At 51.9% G+C, this 22,069-nt stretch overlaps 1 protein-coding gene across 1 annotated transcript in view; it reads right to left on the minus strand.

Moving 5' to 3' along the window:
* Positions 1–22,069, minus strand: part of Ppargc1b (PPARG coactivator 1 beta) — a 115,553-nt gene that overhangs the window by 17,145 nt on the left and 76,339 nt on the right. The window contains 8 exon segments of the mRNA XM_028890121.2: positions 1,301–2,102; positions 3,942–4,003; positions 4,550–4,586; positions 5,315–5,410; positions 5,413–6,409; positions 7,052–7,168; positions 11,344–11,559; positions 18,847–19,020. Of these exon segments, the coding sequence (XP_028745954.2) occupies positions 1,301–2,102; positions 3,942–4,003; positions 4,550–4,586; positions 5,315–5,410; positions 5,413–6,409; positions 7,052–7,168; positions 11,344–11,559; positions 18,847–19,020 (2,501 nt within the window).

A 22,069-nucleotide genomic window follows, 5' to 3' on the forward strand; every position in this document is an offset into this window, starting at 1 on the left:
CCGGTTTGTAGGACGTCCATGAGCCCTCTAGAATTTATGTTTATGTAGAGTCTGGTGAGGAGAGGGACCTTTGCTTTCTTGGGGTCCTCAAAGAGCCAAGAGTAGCTGGTAGAGATGCGTGCATGTAAAGCTGACTCTAAGAAAAAGTATCTATAAGATCTGGATTCTGATCTCAGAATTAGAAATGCCAATTATCCACACTCACAGACTCAGACACTTAGCATACCTCTGACCCACCAGCGCTTCTTAATAAATCCCCCATGACTCCAGGGCTCTGCTCCAGGCTGAAGGGTACCATCTAGTGGCCACCCAGGTAACCTCAAGCACAGGGCTGGGAACCTCCCAAATCTTTCTGGAGTCTCCCAAGGACAAAGCTGGTCCAATTATCCTCTGCGATCAGAACAAGTAGAAACTGCTCTCCCCCAAATCTGGCTCCAGGTTCCTGCCTAGAATTCCTGCCCTGATTTCTCTAGGTGATGGAATGTGGTCGCCCATTAGAGTTGTAAAATGAAATAAATCCTTTCCTCTCCAAGTTACTTTTTGTTACAGCGGGGTTTTTTGTTTTGTTTGTTTTGGTCTTTCATGACAAGGTTATTTGTGTAGCAGCTCTAGCTGTCCTGGAACTCCCTTTGTAGTCCAGGCTGGCCTTGAACTCACAGAGATCCGCCTGCCTCTGCCTCCTGAGTGCTGGGATTAAAGGCGTGCGCCACCACCGCCCGGCTTGTCATGGTGTTTCATCACAGCAATAGAAACTCTTTTCCAGGTCCAGGGCTCAAAGACGGGATGCTCAGACTGGCTCCTGATGTACCAGCTCCCCAGTGGGCTCTTTAAGGGTCTGCTCACAGCAGCAGATAATGCAGGACCAAGCCTTGGAGTAAACTTCAGCTTGCTTTCATCAGGGTGTTTTCAGAACATAGATGGAAATTACACTGATCTTTCTTTAGCATATTAACATCACGTTCCTTTTCAAATATGTGGGTCTGTATGTTTGCATTTAAAAAAAAAAAAAAAACAACCTATCTCTTGACAAACACAAAGCAGAAAACAAGGGCCAGGCTCATTAGGATATAAAGTCGCAGGTGGCCAGAAGGTGGGTTTCTTTCTTTCCCACAGTCTCCTGCCAGCCTTGACTTGCTTCAGACAGCCCAACTCTTGAGGAGCCCCTCTCGTGGGTTCTGACTAGGACTGGAGCCACGTGCAGAGATGCAGCCTCAGGTTTTAAAGCAAGTCCCCAGGGCTCCTCCCCTCGGGCAGCTAGTGGGTGCTCCGACACCCCTCTCCCCAGGGCCACCAAGCATACCTGAAGTTCTTCCGGGTGGCTGGTGACCAGGAGCCACAGGACGAGGAGCCAGAACTGGAGCGGCTGCGGGAACAGAGTGGCCGGCTGGCCTTACTGGGTGGGCTCTGGTAGGGGCAGTGGTCAGAGCAGGGAGGGCTGACCCCTGAGTCCTCTCCTTCCTCCTCCTCCTCCCCTCCCTCCTCCTCTTCCTCCTCCAGCAGGAAGCTGCTGTCACCACTGCTGCTGCTGCTGTCCTCAAACACGGTGTCATACTCTGGGCTTTTACATGAAGCCAGATCTTCATCCTCCAGGGCCGTCTCGAACAGCCCAAAGTGCTTGGTGAGGCTGGCACGGATCTCATGGTCTCTCAGCTGCATGCTGTCCTTGGGGGCAGAGTCACAGCTCTGGTCGGCCTCCCTCCTAGGGGCCTTCGTTTCAGTTGGTAGGGAGGCACCCTGCTGGGGCCAGGCCTCAAGATGGACCCCGGTGGGCTCCCAGGACCGCAGCACCTTCCGCTGCAGGGCAGCCTCTGGCCTGAGCACCTGGCAGTAGTCGTGGTCTCCAAAGGAGCAGGAGAAGGGGCGCTTCTGCCCAGCCTGGGAGACTGGCTGGGCTGGGGCGTGCTGCAGGTGGGACAGGAGCTGGCTTCGCTCTGGGTGCCTCTTGGGCAGCTTGTGGGAGGCCCCTGGGGTGGCTGGGAGCTGAAGGGCCTCAGGGGAGGGGAGGCTGGGAGCTGCGTCTTGGCCCGGGCTGTGCTTGGTGTCCGGCTTGAAGGGGTCCTCCTCCATGGGCTTATACGGAGGTGTGGTGGGGGGAGTGAGTCCTACCCAGGCAAGAGGAGAAATAAGTGAGGAAAAGGCAGGTCTCCTCCGAGGACACAAGAGTTCCATTTGACATTTTCCAGTTTCAAATAACCCTGGACTCTTGAATTGCAACCTGTTTTTATGTTCAAGCTATCTGTGTATTATTTCTCCTGCAGTTGTACATAAAATGTTTTTACATTCAAAAAAAGGACAAATACTATAGGATTGTACTACATGAAATACATAGAATATATGCCGGGTGGTGGTGGCGCACACCTTTAATCCCAGCACTCAGGAGGCAGAGGCAGGCAGATCTCTGTGAGTTCGAGGCCAGCCTGAGCTAGAGTGAGTTCCAGGAAAGTCACAAAGCTACACAGAGAAACCCTGTCTCGAAAAACCAAAAAAAAAAAAAAAGAAAAGAAAAAAGAAATACTTAGAATATACAAATTCATAGAGACAGAAAGATTAGATGTTATCTCAAGATGGAGAAGAAAGGAATATAGAGCAATGATTTCCTAAGTACAGAGTTTCTGTTTTGTGCGATGGAAAAACCCCACAAATGGACAGTCAGTATCAGGACATAATATCATGAATGTAATAAATCAATACAATTAGTGTAATTAATGATTATCATAAATATAATTATTGAATGAATACTGTGAATGTAATCAATAAATACCACAAATGTAATTCATATCATGAGTGTAATTAATATCTTGAAAGTAATTCATGCCACTGAATTGTGAACTTAAAAATGGTTACAATTGCAAATATTAAGTTCATTTAAAAAAAAGGGAAAAAAAGAAAAAAATAATGAGGAATGTTAAAAAAAAAGAAAAAAGAATAAGTAAATAAATATACATCCATTAAAAAAAAAAAAAAGAGTTCCACTTGAGAGGAGAAGTGGCTGAATGCCACAACATTCCTACAGGTGGATGGCAGGCGTAACTAACTGGTCACCACACTGCTGCCGAGACCCGTACGCAGCCCAAGAGTCCTCCTGTTCTTGGGAGCTGGCATGAGATGAGATGCATTGGCCATCCCTTTGGTACTGGTTAACGGCAGCTGCCGTGTCCGGGTCAGAGACACCTGTTCCTGCTCTACAGCCAATCATTCAGAGAGCCCTGCCTCAGGAGTACCCCAGCACAGAGCAGGCAAGTGTCCCTGGGACGACCACCCACCCACTCGGTGTTCCTGGTGCTTCTGGATCCGACTACGTCCTCTGTTCTCCCCAGTGCGCTGCAGGGCCTTGCTAAAACGCCCACTCCTTATTCTCTTCCAGAGCCTATCAGAGAGCACCCGGCACCTCGGGGCTTTGGTCCTTGGGGAACAACTCTTCCTTCACCCCTACTTGTTCCTTCTGGCCAGACCAGGGGACAACTCAGATGGACCCTGAACCTCTGCTCTGTCACGTCTTTACTTGTACTGATCCTTCGGCTAAGCACACCCTTCGGCTTGGTCTTCCCAACACCTGCCGATCCTCCAACCCTTCAGTGCCCCGCTCCCCGCGCCCGACGCCGTGCTGGGCACCCCACAGGCCACACTGACCCTCTTTGTCTCAGCTGAGTTTCTGCTCATACTTTGAAACGAGCACACGGCACACCAGGCTCCTGAGGGGTTAGCCCCACCAGACAGCAGTCTCCTCCTCCGGAGCTGTATCATTGTCTCTTGAACTCAGTATCACCTCAGCGGCTGGGACCGGCCGTGGAAGGGCTGGCCCTGGGCCTTGACCCCTCCTCCCAGCCTGCTCCCCATGCACCTCAAGGCTAGGGTAGCTCATGGGGCGGTGGTCGGAAGTGCTCCTGCCAGGGCCCTGCCAGCTCCCCACGGGCACCCCACTGGCTGAACGCCTGGCTCACCTGCCGTACCGCAAAGCTCCACCGTCAAGGACTCCTCAAAGCTCTTCTTGCCGAGAGGGTCGCTGGGAGAGGCAGAGAGGACAGAAAGGAAAGAGGCTGGTCAGTAGGAGGCTTCCACGGCCCCAGACTTTTGAGGAGAGCACACAGGACACTGTGACAGGCCTTGGTTCTGCCGTGGAAAGGGGCCTAGAGAGATCTTGCTGAGGGGCCCCCCCGCCTGGCTGCTAAACTCAAGTCGCACAGTTTGGGAAGGCAGGGGCAAAGATGGATGTAGGGCAACTCAGGCCCAGAGAGAGAAGGAACCTGACTTCTAGTCCCAAAGCACTGTCAGCCTCCGGTCCCCACCCCAAAGAACACACTTCAGGGCCTGGAGATGACAGCTTCTGAAATGGCTTGACCCTCCATCTTTCCCCTCAGCTTGCAGGGGCTACCTCTTTAAAAACACACTCCCCCTTTGGAGGGAGTCTGGATCCTGAGGGCTCAAGATGGCAATCAGGGCAGGGCCTGAGGACAGGGCTAGGGCCTCAGGGGCTGGTAACCTCCCACCCAAATTGCACAAATCTTAATCTCGTGGCATAATATACCAATAACTTCTGAAAAAAGTCTACCTTTGTGACAAGGCCAGCATGAGGCACCTGGGGGAGTCTGAAAAGAGAAAAAAAGAAGGGAAGAAAAGAAAAAAGAAAATAAGATTCCCCATATACACCATCACATACACTCTCCCCTTGGGGGAGCCCTCACATTTTCAGGGGCACCATGCACAGCTGCCCTTTAATACGACGCATGGCCTTGGTCATCTAGGGGAACGGTCAGGCACAATTCAAATACACATGGCATTGCTGGGTCCCCGTGAGGCAACCCCTGCTGGCCACAGAGTGCAGCACATGGCCAGGCCTTCTAAGCCCTAGGCCCCAGGGTCCAGCTGGGATTCTAGATGGTTCTGGCAAGGGGTCCTTCACTAAACAGCTCTGAGCCTCGGGCCTGAAGTCTCTGTTGGTTCTTTTATTTGGGACAGATCTCCATATGCCTCCCAGGCTGGCTTCAAACTCTATCTTCCTGGCCCTGCCTAAGTACCGTGCTTATCCCCATGCCTAGCTTTGTTCACTTTTTTTTATTGACCTTCTCCCCTAGCCCCATGGAGGCAGGCCTCTTATTCTCTGTTCATTAAGCAGTGCTTTGGTATGCATGATGAAAATCTCCAAGAGCAGGTGTTTTCCTGAAGACCTGCCCAGTACCCCATTGTACAGAAAGGGCAGCGGACAGCCAGATGGAAACTCATTCAACACACACAATGGCGGACTCGAATGCCGAGCTCCCAGCTCGCAGTGGGGATGCTATGCCCACCCCACCCTCTCGAGTGGACCACAGACTACCTCTGGAAGGGGGCCGTGGGCAGCTAGGGTCCTCATCTGTGTCTCCACATCCACTCTCACAGGGGCTTTCCAGGGCTGGGATCTGGGATCCCTGGGGAGCTGCTGGTCTTGACGACTGTCTGTGAGGCTGACCAGTTCCTCTTCCAGGCGGTGGGTCTCTGTAGCCAGGCACATGGAGGGCAGAGCACCTAGGGGCTCATCGGTGAATGTCAGCCAGGGGCCCAGCTCCGGATTCAGTCTCCTGGAACGCCGCACCGGGCACACAGAGCTGTCCAGCTTCCTCCCTAGTTTGGTCCATGGCAGGCTACGGCCTGGTCTCTTCCTGCCCCACTCCTCTTCCTCCTCCTCTTTCTCTTCCTCCTCCTCCTCCTCTTCCTCTTCTTCCTCCTCTTCCTCTTGCTTTTGCCTGACAGGTTGACTGACATCCCGCTTCACCTCCAGCCTCAGAGGGCGCAGGCTGGGTCTAGGCCCAGTGCTCTTGGGGGAAGCAGTGATTGTCACCTCTTCTGCCATGGCAGAGTGGGCAGGGGAGGTCTGACTGTCTTTGGGGGGCCTGGGCCTGGACTGGGGTGTGAGGGAAGCATAGACAGGTGTGGCCAGGCGGTAGGGCTTGCTGACGTCACAGAGGACGTCTTGAGCCAGAAGTTCCCTTAGGATGGAGAACTCAGTCCAGAAGGCTTTGGGAGGATGCCGGGACCGGGGTGGGATCTGTTTGGAGGGGCTGCTGCAGGGCTGGGGAACCAGCTCTGGGGCCCGCTGGGACAGCTTCCTCTGGGGCAGGCAATAGGTGTGCATGTAGCGAATGAGCTGTACCATGGACCTCACATCCTCCTGGGGAGCCTGAGCACAGCTGGGACTGGCCCTGTCCTGTGCTAGGGAGTCTTGGGGAGAGGCTGGAGCTGGCCAGGGGCTGGGGCAATCCTCCCCCACCTCCTCATCCTCCTTGGTGAGGAGCTGAGGACTCGGGCGTGGGGTCGGGGTGCAGGCTTTCACTTGGGGGCAGGGCAGCACCGAGGTGAGGTGCTTATGCAGTTCTGTACAAGGCCGACTCTGAGACCGCAGCATGGGGGTCTTCTTGTCCTGGGTGCCATCCACCTGGAGAAGGAAATATGCCAGAGTGAGCAGGGAGGGGCACAATGCTTCTCCCTCTGCCTGTTCGGGTAGCCAGCAGACCCAGCGTCTTTTTCCAGGACTGTGGGAATAGCCTGTTCCTTCACTTGGTCCCCAGCCTCCAGCAGGGCTGGGACCTGGCAAACTGAGTTGCTGAGGAAGAAAGAGATAACCAGACTTCTACAGGGCTTCCAGACTTGGAGCCTCTGCAGATCCTTCAAAAAATAGGGCCAGTACGGGTATGAGTGTCACCTTTTGTGTACAAAGCTCTAAAGTGGCCAGTGGCTCCTCAGAAAAGAAATCCTAAAACCTTAATATGACAGGGACTATGGCCTCCACAACCAGTGAGGATCCTGTTCCCATCTGTCCCGGGGCTACACCTTCCTGTCCCTGCTCTAATGTGTGTCAAGACCTGTGTCAATTTATCTCACAGGCTGAAGCATTCGAGTGTGGGAAAGTACAGGGCTCTTTCCAGAGCCTCAAACTACGCTGCTTTCAAGGATTCTGACTCAACCAGGGCCGTGTGAGGACAGAGGGAGAAACTGAGGTAGACTGAATCTGCCACTCCTAGTCACCGCTGACAGCCACCTGGGAACCCAGGTCACTTCTGGGCATATGCAGAAATACCTTGACACAAGGCCGCTGACTTCTGGACCTGAGGCTGGCCTGGGACCAGGTGGCCCCCTCCTTCAGAGCGTCAGAGCTTGCTGTTGGGGAGGATGTGGCCAGGAGGAGCTTCTGCAGCTGGGAAGAGGGGAAGAGGGGGAAGAGACTAGGCCCAACACACTCAGAGACACAGGGCACCACATGTCAGCTGACCACGCCCTGGCCAAGGCCAGAGACCCCAAGGGGACCAGGTAACGCAGAAAACCAATTGCTCTCTACCGAACTCCCAAACACCATTACCCCACTGATAGCGCAGTCAGTGATTCAAGAGAACAAGCCTGGGTGATGCCTGCTCATCCTACCATTAGGACAGTGTCAGTTCATGCTGCATGTGCCTGTAATAGACACACATGTATGCACACATAGACACGCAGGAGAGGTGAGATACCATAATGATGCTCTATATAGGATTCCAGTTGACTTCCTCTTTGTCCGTGACATTTATCAATGTACTTCTTCAATTAAATATACAGTACTCACAAATGTTAACCTATGTGTGTGCCTGTGTGTGTGTGTGTATGTGTGTGTGTGTGTGTGTGTGTGTGTGAGAGAGAGAGAGAGAGAGAGAGAGAGAGAGAGAGAGAGAGAGAGAGAGAGATACTAAAATACTAAAAGGTAGACAAATTAAAAGCAAGTTTCCTTCCTTTTCAAGGTCCTTTTTCCGACCCAGAGGCAACTCACACTATTCTCTTGTGAGCCTTCATGAGGCTTTAATCATACAAGAATATAAAAATCATACAAGAATACACACACACACACACAGTGCACATTACCACCAACACACTCAACTGTTTCCATACAAGTTAAAGAATGCTAACCTTTAGTTTGTTCTTTCTTCACATATTTTTTTCATGTGTGTGGGTGGGGAGGGGAGGGTGGGAAGCAGGGTTGTTGTGGGATATTTGATCACACTGTAAACCTCAATATTATGATAATTAAATAAAATCAACATTGGGTCAAGAGCCGGAGCCAGCAACTAGTTGACAGGAAACATCCATAGAGCCAGGAAAATGGATAGAGAAATGCACAGGGAGTAGGGAGGGTGTGGTGATATATTGTTTGTAATCTCAGAAATAAAGCTTGCTTGAAGATCAGAGGACAAAGCCAGCCACAGAGTTAGTCATAGAGGTCAGGCGGTGGTGGCACACACCTTTAATCCTAGCACTCAGGAGGCAGAGGCAGAGATTTCTGTGAGTTCAAGGCCACACTGGGCTACACAAGATTAATCTAGTTTAAAAGAGAAACAGAGCCAGGCAGTGGTGGCACACACCTTTAATCCCAGCACTAGGAAGGTTGAGACAGGAAGTGATATGGCTGGGCAGAGAAAGGAATATAAGGCAGGAGGAGACAGGAACATGTGCTCTTTCAGGCTGAGGAGTTGGTGAGGTAAGAGGTGGTGGCTGCGGCTTGCTCTGCTTCTCTGATCTTTCAGCTTGATTCACCCTGATATCTGGCTCCAGGTTTTTATTAAGACCATTTAGGATTTGTGCAACTTTGGCAGCTTATTCAGTTTGAGACGGTGGAAGAGAAGCTCTCTTTCTGGGATGCTGGCTAAGGAGGAAGGTCAGCTGGTTGCTCCTCATCCTCTCTGAGCTAGCAGGTTTTCACCCCAGCTTCTGACTCCCAAGTCTTTATTGGTCAAACCATAAGACTGGGATTTAATTTAAAAACAACTCAGGGTCACATGTACCCCAGGCTGCCCTCAGACTATGTAGTCAAGGGTGGACTTGAACTTCTGAGCTTCCTGCCTCTACCTCTCAAGGGCTGAGTTTTCAGGCATGCATACAGCACCGCACCCAGTTTTATGGGCTTCATATGTGCCAGGCAAGCACTCCACCTATTGGACTACCCTCTAGCCCTCAGATAACTTTTGAAATAAAGACTGTCGAAGCTTTCCTGCTGGCAGGTGCACAGTTCATCCACCCTGAGAGTGAAGAGGCTGAAGAAAAACATCTTCAGATTCCACCGCAGCCAAGGGTGAGAACAAGACGAGAAGTGTCCTGGGATAGTACTATAGCACCAAGTGTTTCCTGGGGAACATGCCTTCCCAGCACCCCAGCAGAGAGCCCCCCAAAACCCAAGAGTTAGAGAAAGGCCACACCCTACATTTCAAGTAGCTGAGGATCTCTGACACCTTACCTAGACTGCAAACACACACACACACACACACACACCACTCTGCTAGAGAGAGGGGAGAGATCTGGTTCTAGTCCACTTCAGCCCCATTCCAGGCAATACCCTGAGCAATCTATTTCCTTCTCTGAACTGACACAAGGTGGGGGCGTGGGGGGGGGCACGACACTCCAAACCAATGGATCTGAGACTTTTTAAAAACACTCCTGAGTCCAAATGCTGCCACTGAGAGACACTGCTGACCTCATGATATGCACAGATCTGTACGAGGCTCCTTGTCTTCCAAGTCCACAGGCTAGTTCTCTGGAATCCAAGGCAAGGCCTAGGGTCAGCGTGACTTCTCTGGGCCCCTCCAGAACTATCAGCATGCCTGGAGACTTGACATTTAGTCTACTTTCCATAAGGCTAACACAGTGTGGGGGAAACAGAATCACTCAGGCAACCGGTATGCAGTGTAGGCAGAATCCAAGGCTCAGCTCAGGACTAGGACAATCTCGGACCAGCAGGGGCTGCTCTTTCCCTTGACAAGGTTTCCTGCAGTGGCCTGGTACAGAAATAACACTGAGAATTCTTACTACGAATGGCCTTGTCAGGGATCTGAGTCAGCCAGTGTGTTGTAGGTGGGCCTGTACACTAGGCACTGTTCTAAATGCTCCCCAGTACTACCCACTGTAATCCTCCCGACGGCCTTTGACCCAGGCCCTGCTATCTACTCCCATGGATCAGAAAGCTGAGTCATGGAGAGGCTGAGAGAGGGTGTGTGCCTACGGACCCACAAGCTCTCGTTGGCAGGGCTGAAATTCAAATCTAAGTGGCCTCTTCCAGTCTGGAAGGATGCAGGACCCCACAAGAGGGAGCCATAATGTGAGACGGAACACAGTCTGGGCTGGAACACAGCAGACACTTGACAAATGTCTCCCCAGTGCTCTGGGCTCTCGAAGGCAGCAGAAGAGAAGCCTCAGGGCCCTGGTACCTGAGTCAGTGTACATGGGTCTAACTTGATTGGCATACCAATTTACCATGAGACTCCGCCCCTAGGTCTTAACGTTTGTTCCCCAGAGCAGAAGTCGATGCTCATGGAGGGCCTTTCCAGGATCTAAGAGCCCTCTCAGCACTGACAGGCTTTAACACCCCCCACAGCTGAGTCTCAGCAACCCCCGAAGTGGCAGCTCCAAAGGAAGGGAGGAACCCCCTGCATCCGCACAAAGCTGACCATGTACCTAGGCTTTGATGTCCTCAGCCAGAGTCCAGGACAAGTGTCCTCGGTAACTTGGGAGGTCCAGACCCTTGAAAGGTCAGTCAGAGGCAGTATCTACTCCCCACATTTCCATATACCCTCTACACACACTCATACAGAAAGCTTTTAACTTGCACTCAGTGTGAAAACTGGCCCGATCTCTTGGAAGCATCATCTACAAGGATCTATGGGAAATGGAAAACCATGTATCCACGGACCCAGAATTTGCATTTCTGGAACTTATCTACCTACACGAGGCAACCAATGGCTGTAATACTGTGTGTGCCGATGGAGCGGTCAGCAACAGATGTCCATCAGCAGGGGGACGGTTAAACGATGGCACATCCTTGCCTGGAATACTACACAGCCAACAAGGGGGAGGCAAGACTCCACACACTCGTCTGAAGGGTTTCCGGGACACACTGCGCTGAGGAAGCAAGGTACAGAACAGTCTATCATCACGCAGGCTCTGTTGGTTTTGTAGTTTGAAAAAAAAAAAAAAAGGTGAAGAGGAAAGTCATGTCACAGATCAGTAACCATGGTTACCTCTGGGGAAGGAAAAGGCAATTGTGGGGGTGCTAGGAAGGTTTTGCTTTTAACTGTCCACGTTTCTGTTTCCTGCTCGGGCTTTTATCCTGTGTGTGTGCCATCTTTGTGAAAATGTTTGTGTGTGATTTCAAGGCTTAAAACAGAAATAGAACCAAGTCCAACGCCACTGTCCAGGCAGGAAAGGTAAAGGCCCAGCGAGGCCTTGCACCCGAGGCTCTCTGCAGAAACCATGTCCATCCTGGTGCTCAGGGACCCTGACTGAGCCGGAACTGACAGCTCCAGCCCTCACTCACCAGTCTACAATCTGATACCAGCCCCAGGCCCCAGTCCTCACCAGTGAAAGCTCATCATCCACTTCAGACACTGGGGACAGAAGCCTCTCCAGGGCGGGGCTGGGGGGCTCCGACAAAGGGGCAGGTGAAGCCGAGACACAGGATGGTGTGTCTCCTTCATCCAGTCCCGGGAAGGCAGCCAGCCCCACGTCGTCTTCGGGGATGTCATCCAGGGTCTTGGTGAGCGCAGCCAAGAGAGCTTCATTTTCACTGTCGATCTGGATGGAGGAGAGAAAATGGGGAGGGGAGAGGGTTAGTCACTGTGGGAGACCCAGCAGTCTGCAGGAAGGCGACCGATTGCCTACCCCGATGAACCACCACTACCTTCTCGCCATCTCCATGCCTGCCCCTTAACCCGACAAATCTGTTCCATACTCCTGGAATAGCACATGGTCAATAAACAATCAAGTTCAAGAACCATAGAATTTGATAAGCACGCTATGGGAAGGGCCTCGCCTGGAGTCCCAGTCCTGACTCCGCTGCTCATTGAGCTGTGACCTGGGCAGAAGGCAGCCTACTTGAAAACACCCGCCTTTTCTATCAGAGTCTCAAGCTCCTCTCCATCATTGGTGGCAGGGTCCCAGGCCCTTGAACCTTGAGGCCCAGACAGGGTAGAGACTGGATACCCCAGAGCTCAACTGTGGCAGTCATAACCAGAAGCGTGGAAACCAGCTTGGACTCTTGATGGGACCCTGGGGCTTGTGCTCACTCGGGGAGAGGCAGTGGGTGCTGGTCTTAGGAGCTGCCGACTCACAGAGGCCACATTTCCTCACCAGCCAGATGGATACCAGACAGGACGTACTCCAGGGAGTTCCTGTTGAGGATGGGGTTGGGGTGGGGGGCGGTTGCAGGTGAGGTGCTTAGAAAGCAGTGCCCGACACAGAGCAAGCACCGATTCCTTGCTATGCTATACTCGATAACTGTACCGCTATCCTTTCAGCGACAAGGACGGAAGCCAGCCGCCACCTCACTTCCTGTCTCCCCCCCCCATCACATGCTGTACCGCATCCGGCTTTGTGTTGGACGTAGTCATCGGCACACCAAGACCACCATGCCCCTGCCCTCCTAGAGCTTGGCTTTTGATGAACGGAGCGAGATAAGAGAACAAGGGAATACATTTTAGAGCTGGAGAGAGGCTGGAGGAAGCCAGGGGAGGCTGGCGTAGCAAAGAACAAGACAAAAACAAACCAAAAAAAAAAAAAAAAACCCAAAACAAAAACAAACAACAACAAAACCCAAGAAGATGGCAGGCTGCCTCGAGTGGCCAGGAACCTTCTCTGAGCAGCTGACACTTAAACTTTAGTAGGTGAGCCAAAGGCTGACAAAACAAGGCTCAGACTAAGGGGAGACCCAGGGTGAAGGCCCAGGCATGAGAGGGACAAGAAAACTCTGTCAATAGCACCTAGGAGCTCACACAACACCCCTGTGAGCGTGCGGGGGGGGGGGGGGGGGGGGGGGGGGGGGGGGGAGTGCTTCTAATCTGCATTTTACAGCAAGCATCAGGCAGAGTCAAAGCCTGAGCACAAATGGACTGGTGTCTCATCTTCCCGGCTGTCTGCAACCCCTGAGGGGCCTAGCCCCAAGTCCTAAGCTTGAGGCTGGGGACACAGGCCACACTGCTTCTAGATCAGGCCAGGCGTCCCAGTCAGAAGCCCCGGTTCCCAGGGTCTGTGCTGGCAGAAGCACTCGCTGTCACATGCTCCCTTCCGAGGCAAGCTTTCCCATCCCGGGTCCAGCTGCTCTTCCTTTCTTCAGGAAGTTCCTCTGAAACACACATCTCGTGATGGCCTTTTGGCTGCACTAAAACTGTTCCAGGCTGTAACCTCACAGTCAGAGCTGCAGCTGAGTAACTCAAACGGGGACTCAGGGAGAGGAGAATAAACGTGTTCGTCATTTTTAGAACAGAGCTAAGAATAAAAAAAAAAAAAAAAGAGTCAAAAGAAGTTGTTAGCGGGTCTGAGCCAGGGCTCTGTGGACTCTGGATCTAGAAAGCTATGAGAGAACTCGAGTGGCTGCCCCCACATGCAAAACCCCCCAAATCCTCAGGCAAAACTCCCTATGCTCGATTCCCAGAATACCTTGCTAGCGTGATGGGGAATTAAGAACCTGGAACTTGGGACCCAGTGATACGATTTGGGGGATGACCACACGGAGCTCTGCCACCAGGATGGCCCTGAACAAGGTGAGTCCCTCCACTGAACCTGCACGCGTGGGGGACATAACCCCAACACCTCTCCTAGCTCCAAGCCTGGGGCGTGGGAAGCAGCAAAATTGCTGAGTGAAGGAACCAGATGGGGAGCAACAGGGAGGAGACTGGCTGACTTCAGTTTCCCAGGTTCTAGAGAAGCCACTCGGAATGACGTTACGTCATCAGTGCTGGGTGGAATGAGAATTCCCAGGGTGCCATAAATTATCAGACGTAACAGAAACGGAAGGGCTTTTGGGATCACCCAGCAGCTGGGGGTGTCAAACAAGTGGTGTGTGTGTGTGTGTGTGTGTGTGTGTGTGTGTGTGTGTGTGTTCCAGCTCATCTGCGCCATGGATGACGTCATGCCAGAGTCCTGGTGACCCAGGAGGGCTCTAGGCAACAACCTCAACCGGTCACAGCTGGCGCTCCTTGGGAAGGTGGGCTGAAGCCCCAGAACAAAGACCTGCCAGAGCTACATAGCCAACCAGGGCAGGGCCGAGGATGAGAGGCCCCTAACTTGTAGAGCATAGGCATGGGGTGGAGATGAACACAAAATGGCAAGAGACCGTGATGAGGCTGGATGTGAGCCACAGTGACGAACAAAAGACCTGTGTCTCAGCCCCTCTTCCTGAGCTGCCTAGCACTGGAATGGCTGGGTGGGGTTACCCACCTTACCCACACAGCCCTGGCTCCTTCCAGGCCTCCTGGCTGCCCTGTAGGCGCCTTTAGATATCACTGGAGCTGGCCACCTCATCCTGCCTGGGCCCATTAGCTTGCTCCCCCTGCTCAGCTTAGAAACGGAGCGAAAATTAATGGAGAGTTAATCAGCTGAGAAGGGATATTAATAGACTTGCCCCGCCCCCAACCTTCCCCGGCTCATCTCCGGCTGGAGGAAAAGGAGTCTTGGAGAAGCCTTAGTGACATACTCCATTTGGGGACTGGAGTGGCATGAAGGAATGGTACAGGGCCAGAAGAATACACAGAGAAAGTCACTCACTGCCCAACATGCCCTTCTTCTAAGAGGGTCCATGAATTCCCAGCATCTCTAAGGACTGGTGACTTCCTCCATCCTTAACACACCAAGAAACTGTGATACAGTCCGTGTTCCTTCTTCATTCCTCACACGGGGAAGCTGAGGCCCCAAAAAGGGAGATTGCCAAGGCCATATTGCATGAAGTAGCCAAACATCTGCTTACTCTAGAGCATTCACTAAGTGCCTGTCATACCCTGGCCCCAAGACTTTGAGACATACAGAAAATGGGGAACAATGTCCATGTAAATCTTGTCAACCCTTAGAAGCATAGCTTGCCCCCCCTCCTTTCTCTTAGTTTGTTCCCGTAGCAATGGTGCCATTAGATTGTCAGAACAGGACACTGACACTGTATCATGCTCCAGCGTGCTCCCTCTGCCGCCGTCCTCCCCTCCCCCAGTGGGAGGAAACTGTCTAAGTTAATGGCAGAAAGAGGGTCAGAACCAGTGGACCCTGGGTCTCAGTCTCAGCTCAAGGTTTTGGAAGAGGTCAAAACACCTACTAACTGAACCCTTACCATGGGCAAAGGCTTCAGAAATGAGTAAACCATTCAGGGAGCGCATAGACAGAAGATGTCCATGGGCAGAAGTGACCAAATGCCTCAGGAGGCGTGACCCATGGCTCTGTTTATGTGATTTGCTAGGGCTGGACACAAGGCTAGACATAGACAGGGTGGAGTCCTGGGGTACAATACGCAAACTGAGGACCCAGCCCCAGAGTCGATGAAGGGGCGGAGGGATGCCAGGCAGATCATGATGGCCACAGACTGCAGTCACCCCATCACCCAGACAGCAGGTTCAGGTGCAGCATACAATGGCCTGGTCTGGGGGCGTGGCCATGAGCAGGAGAGGTACTGGCTGGCGTAAGAGCTCCGCCCACCATGAAGGCTGACTGCTCACTGGGCTGGGAGCCTCAGCAGGCTCCTTCAGCTGGGAGCCCATTTCACCCATGATGTGACTTCTCCAGAGGCCTGCTGAGGCTCTGGCGAGGAAGAGCAGGTTCCGGCCCGTGCAGTCTCCCGGGGATGGTCTCCCGCAGCACCCTGACCCCACTTGAACATTAGTTCTCTGCAATCTGAAAGCCGTTTTGAAAAACTGTCCCCGAAGAGAGAGGGAGCAATACTGTTTTGGCACTGTGTCTAAGTTTTGCTTTTTGGGGGGGCGGGGAGGGCGTTTCGAGACATGGTTTCTCTGTGTAGCTTTGGAGCCTGTCCTGGATCTCACTCTGTAGATCAGGCTGGCCTTGAACTCACAGAGAGCCGCCTGCTTCTGCCTCCCCCGAGTGCTGGGATTAAAGGCGTGCGCCACCGCCGCCCGGCTTGGTTTTGCTTTTTTAAACTTATTTAATGGAGAGGGCTAGTGAGACAGTTGGTAAAGCATTTGCCTTGTGAGCAAGAGGACCAAGTTCAAGGCTCAGAACCCATGTTCCAAACAAACAAACAACAAGAGTGGCAGCATACACTTGTTATTCCAGGGTCAGGGAAGTGGAAACAGGTGAACTCTGGACCAGTGACAGAATCTGTCTCAAAAAGCAAGATGTGCCTTTGAAATGCCAGCACTCAGAAGGCAGAGGCAGATAAATCTCTGCCAGGAATACATACATGGTGAGACCCTGTCTCAAAAACAAACACAGACGAAAGGCAAGGTATATGGTACCTGAGGAATGACACAGAGGTTGTCCTCTGGCCTTCACATGCACGCACAGCACGCGCGCGCACGCGCGCACACACACACACACACACAGAGAGACAGACAGACAGACAGACAGACAGACAGAGAGACAGAGAGAGAGACAGAGAAACACAGAGAAAGAGAGAGAAATACAGAGACAGAGACAAAGACAGAGAGATCCTGGATGGAGCCAGACAGGGCCAGAGCCCAGCTCTCACGGATTGGCAAAGGGGTTCCACATAGTAGCGCATGCTATGGGCTCCTAAGTTAGGACCTTTGCCCTGATCCTTCCCAGCTGTGTGACCTGGGGCCAGTCGCCCCAGCTCTCTGAGCTCTGTCTTCCTCACCTATAAAATGAGTGACTAATAATATGCAATTTAGAGGCTAGAAGAGTCTCAAGGAAAACCCATACTATGCACAAGACTCTGTGGTGAGGTCCCGACTACCTGTACTTCCTCACCAGCACTGCTAGCTCCCAGCGGCTGCTCGAGGGTCACCGTTCCTGCCCTTCCACTTCCCCTGGCTAACCAGAGGCCTTTCCCTGACACCAGTCTCCAGCCATTCTCTGCCCTGTGCCCTGGTAGTCCCTGCCGCTGGCTTATGTGTGTGCTAATCTAGGGACAACTCCCCCTCCAGACTTTGAGTCTACTGAAGACCTCAGCTCCTGACACACAGGGAGCTTGTCAGGCTGCTCTGGAAGGACAGACCACAAGCTCCGTCTCCAGGACTATCCGAGATGCGCAATGACATACAAGCCCCATGTGGGCATGGTACAGTGCTACCTGGCCACCACAGAGGCACACTGAGCCTAGGCACCTGCCTCCATGGGAAAGATGATCTTGGGAAGAGATCAGTAAATCTGCAGGCTCCATCACCCAGCCTCAACATGGCAAGTCTTTTTTTCATCTGTGGCGATTCATGCGGGGCACCCCCTGCCCTAACACACACAAGCAAATATCTGTAGAACTTTCTTTATCCTGAAGAACCACCCAGACATCTCATGCTATTAGTCTATTTGAAGAGGCCTTCTTAAAGGGACCGTTAGTCATCATGTGTAACACAAATCTTAAAAGGTCTTATAATAAAAAACTCAGAACCAGGTATGGGGGTGAAAGCTGAAAGATCAGAGAAGCAGAACAGCCAGCCACTAGTTCTTACCTCTACAAAACCCTTGGCCTCAAGAGAGCGACTTCCTGTTTCCTCATGCCTTAAGTATCTTTCTGTGTCCTGCCATATTACTTCCTGGGATTAAAGGCATGTGTCACCACTGCCTGGTTCTGTTTCTCTCATGTAGCCCAGTGTGGCCTTGAACTCACAGAAATCCAGACAGATCTCTGCCTCCCGAGTGGTATGATTAAAGGAGTGTTTCACCACTGCCTGACCTCTTTGTCTAATTTAGTGGCTGGCTCTGTCCTCTGATTCCCAGGTAAGCTTTATATCACCATAATCATGTGCCTGGGCTGGACGCCCAAGCCACTGAAGGTAAAAGTAACTTTGCAGAATGGCTGGTTTTGTTGAGCCTCTGGGTGCTCTTCCTGGTAAGAGGGGATGAGAGAACAGAGTGAGGCAATACACACACAGGCAGAAACAGTACTGCAGAGATGCTCAGTACTGCAGAGAGAGATGCTCAGTGCCATAAGCCCCATCCCAGAGTCCTGATCGCAAAGTCCTGGCTCAGGTAGCAGGTTGGATTTATATCGCTGATGTCATGTTAAGATTCGTTTATCCATTTATCTATCTATCTATCTATCTATCTATCTATCTATCTATCTATCTATCTATCTATCTATCTATTTTTTGAGACAGGGTTTCTCTGTGTAGCCTTTGCTTTCCTGGAACTTGCTCTGTAGCCCAGGCTGGCCTCTCTAATTCACAGAGATCCTCCTGCCTCTGCCTCCCGAGTGCTAGAAGATTTTTTTTCATTTTCTATGTGTATGTATCTGTGCACATGTGTGTAGTGTCTGCAGAAACCAGAAGAGGGTGTCGCGTCCCCTGGAGCTAGAGTTACAAGTGGTTGTTAAGTGCTGAGCACCAAACTTGAGTCCTCTGGAGGGGCAGCAAGTGCTCTTGACTGCCGGCCCATCCCCCCAGCTCCTGGTTTTTGTTTCTTCAAGATAAGAATTCGCCCATGGAAGGAAGCCCAGGCCGACGTCAAACTCATGGCCATCCTCCTGTCTCAGTCTCCCCAGTGCTGGGATTTACAAGCACGAGTCGGGGATGCCTGGCTCAGAGTCTGAGTCTAGTTCAGTTGCTGAGGAAGTGACTTGCCCAACTTCTCAAAGCCTCAGTTTCCCCATTTATAGAGCCAAGAAGTAACGGCACCTGCCTCATGGAAAAGGAGCTGAGGATTCAATGAGATGATGTGGGTGCAAAGGACTCAGACCCCCCTGGCCCCCGAGGGGGCTTGCTTCCGCCTGCGAAGCACCCAGGGGGCAGACCCTACTCTCTGGGGGTGGCACAACAGGCCCGCCAAGGGTGCTAGAGCTGTCCTAAGCCAGGTGTGGGTCCAGAGAGGGAAAGGGGACCCCAAGATCTTGCGTGAGGGGGTGCACGTTGGTTTGAGCAAACACAGAAGGTAGGGAATAGAGCATAGGACCGATGAGAGTCGGGGGCCCACCTGGAAAAGCTCGGCGTCATCGGGGCTGTACTGCCTGGGCTCTGTCTCTGAGGTCTCGGGGCACCACTGCAGCTCCCCAAAGCACGCGGCTGAGTCAAAGTCACTGGTATCCAGCTGGGAGAGGTCGAGCTCTGGAAAGTCAGCACACAACTGCTCCTCCCCGGATTCCCCATCCTGAGGAGACAGGAAGAAAAGAGGTGATCAGAGCTGAATGTGGCCACACCCAGCCAGGAACCTGCTTGTTCATAATGCTGGGATCCGGACTCTACCAAGACCCAAGTTTGCCAAATAACTGGTAAATGTAAAGATCTGCTCCAATCCTTAAAACTGTTGAGCCTACTGGAAGATAAGGGGGGCCCTACAGCACAAGGCCCCTCCGCCTTTTTCCTTTCTCTTTGTACTCCTACACATCCCTCAAAACCCTGCCCACACAGTAGGTCTTTCTTCTTACCAGGACTGCTTCATTGAACACTTTATTAGCACCTCTAAACAGTTACCATTTTATAAAAGTCCCCCTCACCTGGAAGGCGATGGATGCCTCATAGCTAATGTCCTTTATTTTATTAGTCACAGAACAGAACAAGGAGATAATAATGTCTGACACGGAAGGATTCCCAAGCTCTTGGGAATCACCTAAGTCCACAGGCATGTTCTAATTATTTATAATGTCTGTAGTGTGGAAGACCACCCAGAGGATAGGTTGGAGATAAAACCGCAACACACCTTTATTACAGAATAAGTCTATGCAAAGATCGCTTGAAAATGCAAAGAAGCGGGCGGTGGGCACGCCTTAATCCAGCATCGGAGCAGAGCAGGATCTTTGATCGAGCATCCTGGCTACAATGATTCAGGAAAGCGCAAAGCTACACAGAGAAACCTGTTCGAAAAACAAAACAAAAAAAAAAAAAAAAAAAAAAAAAAAAAAAAAAAAATGTGCCAAAGAAAAACCCAAGTTACGGAACAGCCTCACGCAGAAGACAATCCACATGCTTAGGGAAGGCCACCAAGCTGCAAGCTTCCCCACATAGGATAACATCCACGTAAGCTCACAGGGAGAGGTCACGGAGCCCCCACCCACCTGCAGCGAGGTGAGTGAGCGAGGGAGGAAGTTAGAGGGCTCTGGTAGCAGCAGCATCCTGACCAATGGCTCTCAAAGGACCAGGGCCAGCTGCGTCCTCGTCTCCTGGGGATTTTCTTTTCTTTCTCTTTTTAAAGACATCGGTGTTTTGCCTACAGGTGTGTCTGTATGAGGGCATCGGATCCCCTGGAACAGGAGTTTACAGACAGTTGTGAGCTGCCATGTGGGTGCTGGGAATTGAACCGGGGTCCTCTGGAAGAGCGGCCAGTGCTCTTAACGGCTGAGCCACCTCTCCAGTCCCATTTCTGGGGATTTTCTATCAGTGCAGACCCTCGGGCCAGCCCACCTCTGCTAAGTCACAAGCTGCCAACTTTCTCCTGGTACCCAAGGTCATCCATCACCAATTATGGGCCTGCCCCGAAGACTCAGAAACCCTTGAGGCAGGAGGATGACACAGAAGTGGGACATCACAGATTTGAGGGAGGTAGCTGAGGCCTGGCTATCGAGAGTCTATATTTCTACTCATCAGCCATCAGCCTGATAGGGAAGGCCATTCACATGACCCTCTGAAACCTAATTGTCTCACTATAAAATGGGCACAGCACCAGTGCCTTATAGGCTCAAAAGCAATTGAGGTGGAGTTCCAGTCCGGCCCAGTAAGCACTCAATAAATGTCAGCTAAGGGTAGTGACCTCAGAGAAAGACACTGGTCATAATAAAAGCAGCAGGGTTCTATGGCAGATGGGTGGGACTGGTCTGGGGGGGTGGGGGGGAGAGGCAAACATGACACTCAGGAGAAATAGGCTTTTCCCTGGCCTTTTCCTAATTGTTCCCACTTACTAGGCCTTATAAATTATGAATAAATGTATATAATTAGCTCGACTTGAAACAGGAAAAGGTCTTTTGCCCAAATTTGGGTCAAATATCTTAATTGGCATTTTGCAAGAACCCTGCCTATATGGGCAGCATGGGAAGGAACCAGGCCTCTCTGGCCGTGGCCATCCCCGGCTGAGCCTCAGGCCAAGCAGCACTGTGCCAGCAAATGTGCTCCAGGGGGGCGGGGGGCATGTCCCTACCATCCCTGCTCTCCATCTTCTCCAACACACGTATATCCAGCAGCCCTCAGTACTGAGCTGCGGAGTTACTCAGAACCGTGGACTAGAGAATACGCAACAGCCAGGAGTGGAACAGACAAAACTGACCACTGTCCTCCCAGAGGTGGACCCCTGGGGCTGAGGAAGAGACGGTGCTAGGCAACCCACACCAAAGATAGGATTAGAGCCATCTCCTCTTATCTGTACAGAAAATTCCAGAAGTAAGCAATTCAAAAGTTATAAATTGCCGGGCGGTGGTGGCGCACGCCTTTAATCCCAGCTCTTGGAGCAGAGCAGCGGATCTCTGTGAGTTCGAGCAGCCTGGCTACCAAGTGAGTCAGAAAGCGCAAAGCTACACAGAGAAACCCTGTCTGAAAAAAAAAAAAAAAAAAAAAAAAAAAGTTATAAATCATGCGTCCTTCTGATCTGCCTGGTAAAAGCTTAAGTAGTCTGGCCCTGTCTCTGAGTCCTCCATCTGTCCAGCGTATCCATAGGGTGTATACTGCCTGCCCACTAGGGTCTCCGGAGCCATCCTCATTACCCGACAGTCTGTTGTGGCATGACGGTGCTGTCTCCAGTTACCGATTACCTCACAGCAAATGCCCCCGAAGTTCAAGAGCAGCCATGCTGCCGTGGCAAGATGCTCACGTGGAGCCATGAAGCACTTCTCATGGGGGAAAAGGCAAGCTAGCACTCTAATCAGGAAAGAGAAGAGTCCTATGACAAGGTGGGTTAAGGTCTAAGACTCAATCTAAGAATGTGTGAAGGGGCGTGGGGGAAGAATTCCATGCTGGTTTTGCTATCGCACACACACGCACCTCAAACATTTACAGTTAAGGTCACAGAGTGAAGGCTTTTTTGTTTTGTTTTGTTTTTTTCGAGACAGGGTTTCTCTGTGTAGCTTTGCGCCTTTCCTGGATCTCGCTCTGTAAACCAGGCTGGCCTCGAACTCACAGAGATCCGCCTGCCTCTGCCTCCCGAGTGCTGGGACTAAAGGCGTGCGCCACCATCGCCCGGCAAGGTGGCAAAGGGCTTCACATTCTGTGCACAT

Source organism: Peromyscus leucopus, chromosome 19 (assembly GCF_004664715.2).
Source record: "Peromyscus leucopus breed LL Stock chromosome 19, UCI_PerLeu_2.1, whole genome shotgun sequence".
Lineage (NCBI taxonomy): Eukaryota > Metazoa > Chordata > Mammalia > Rodentia > Cricetidae > Peromyscus > Peromyscus leucopus.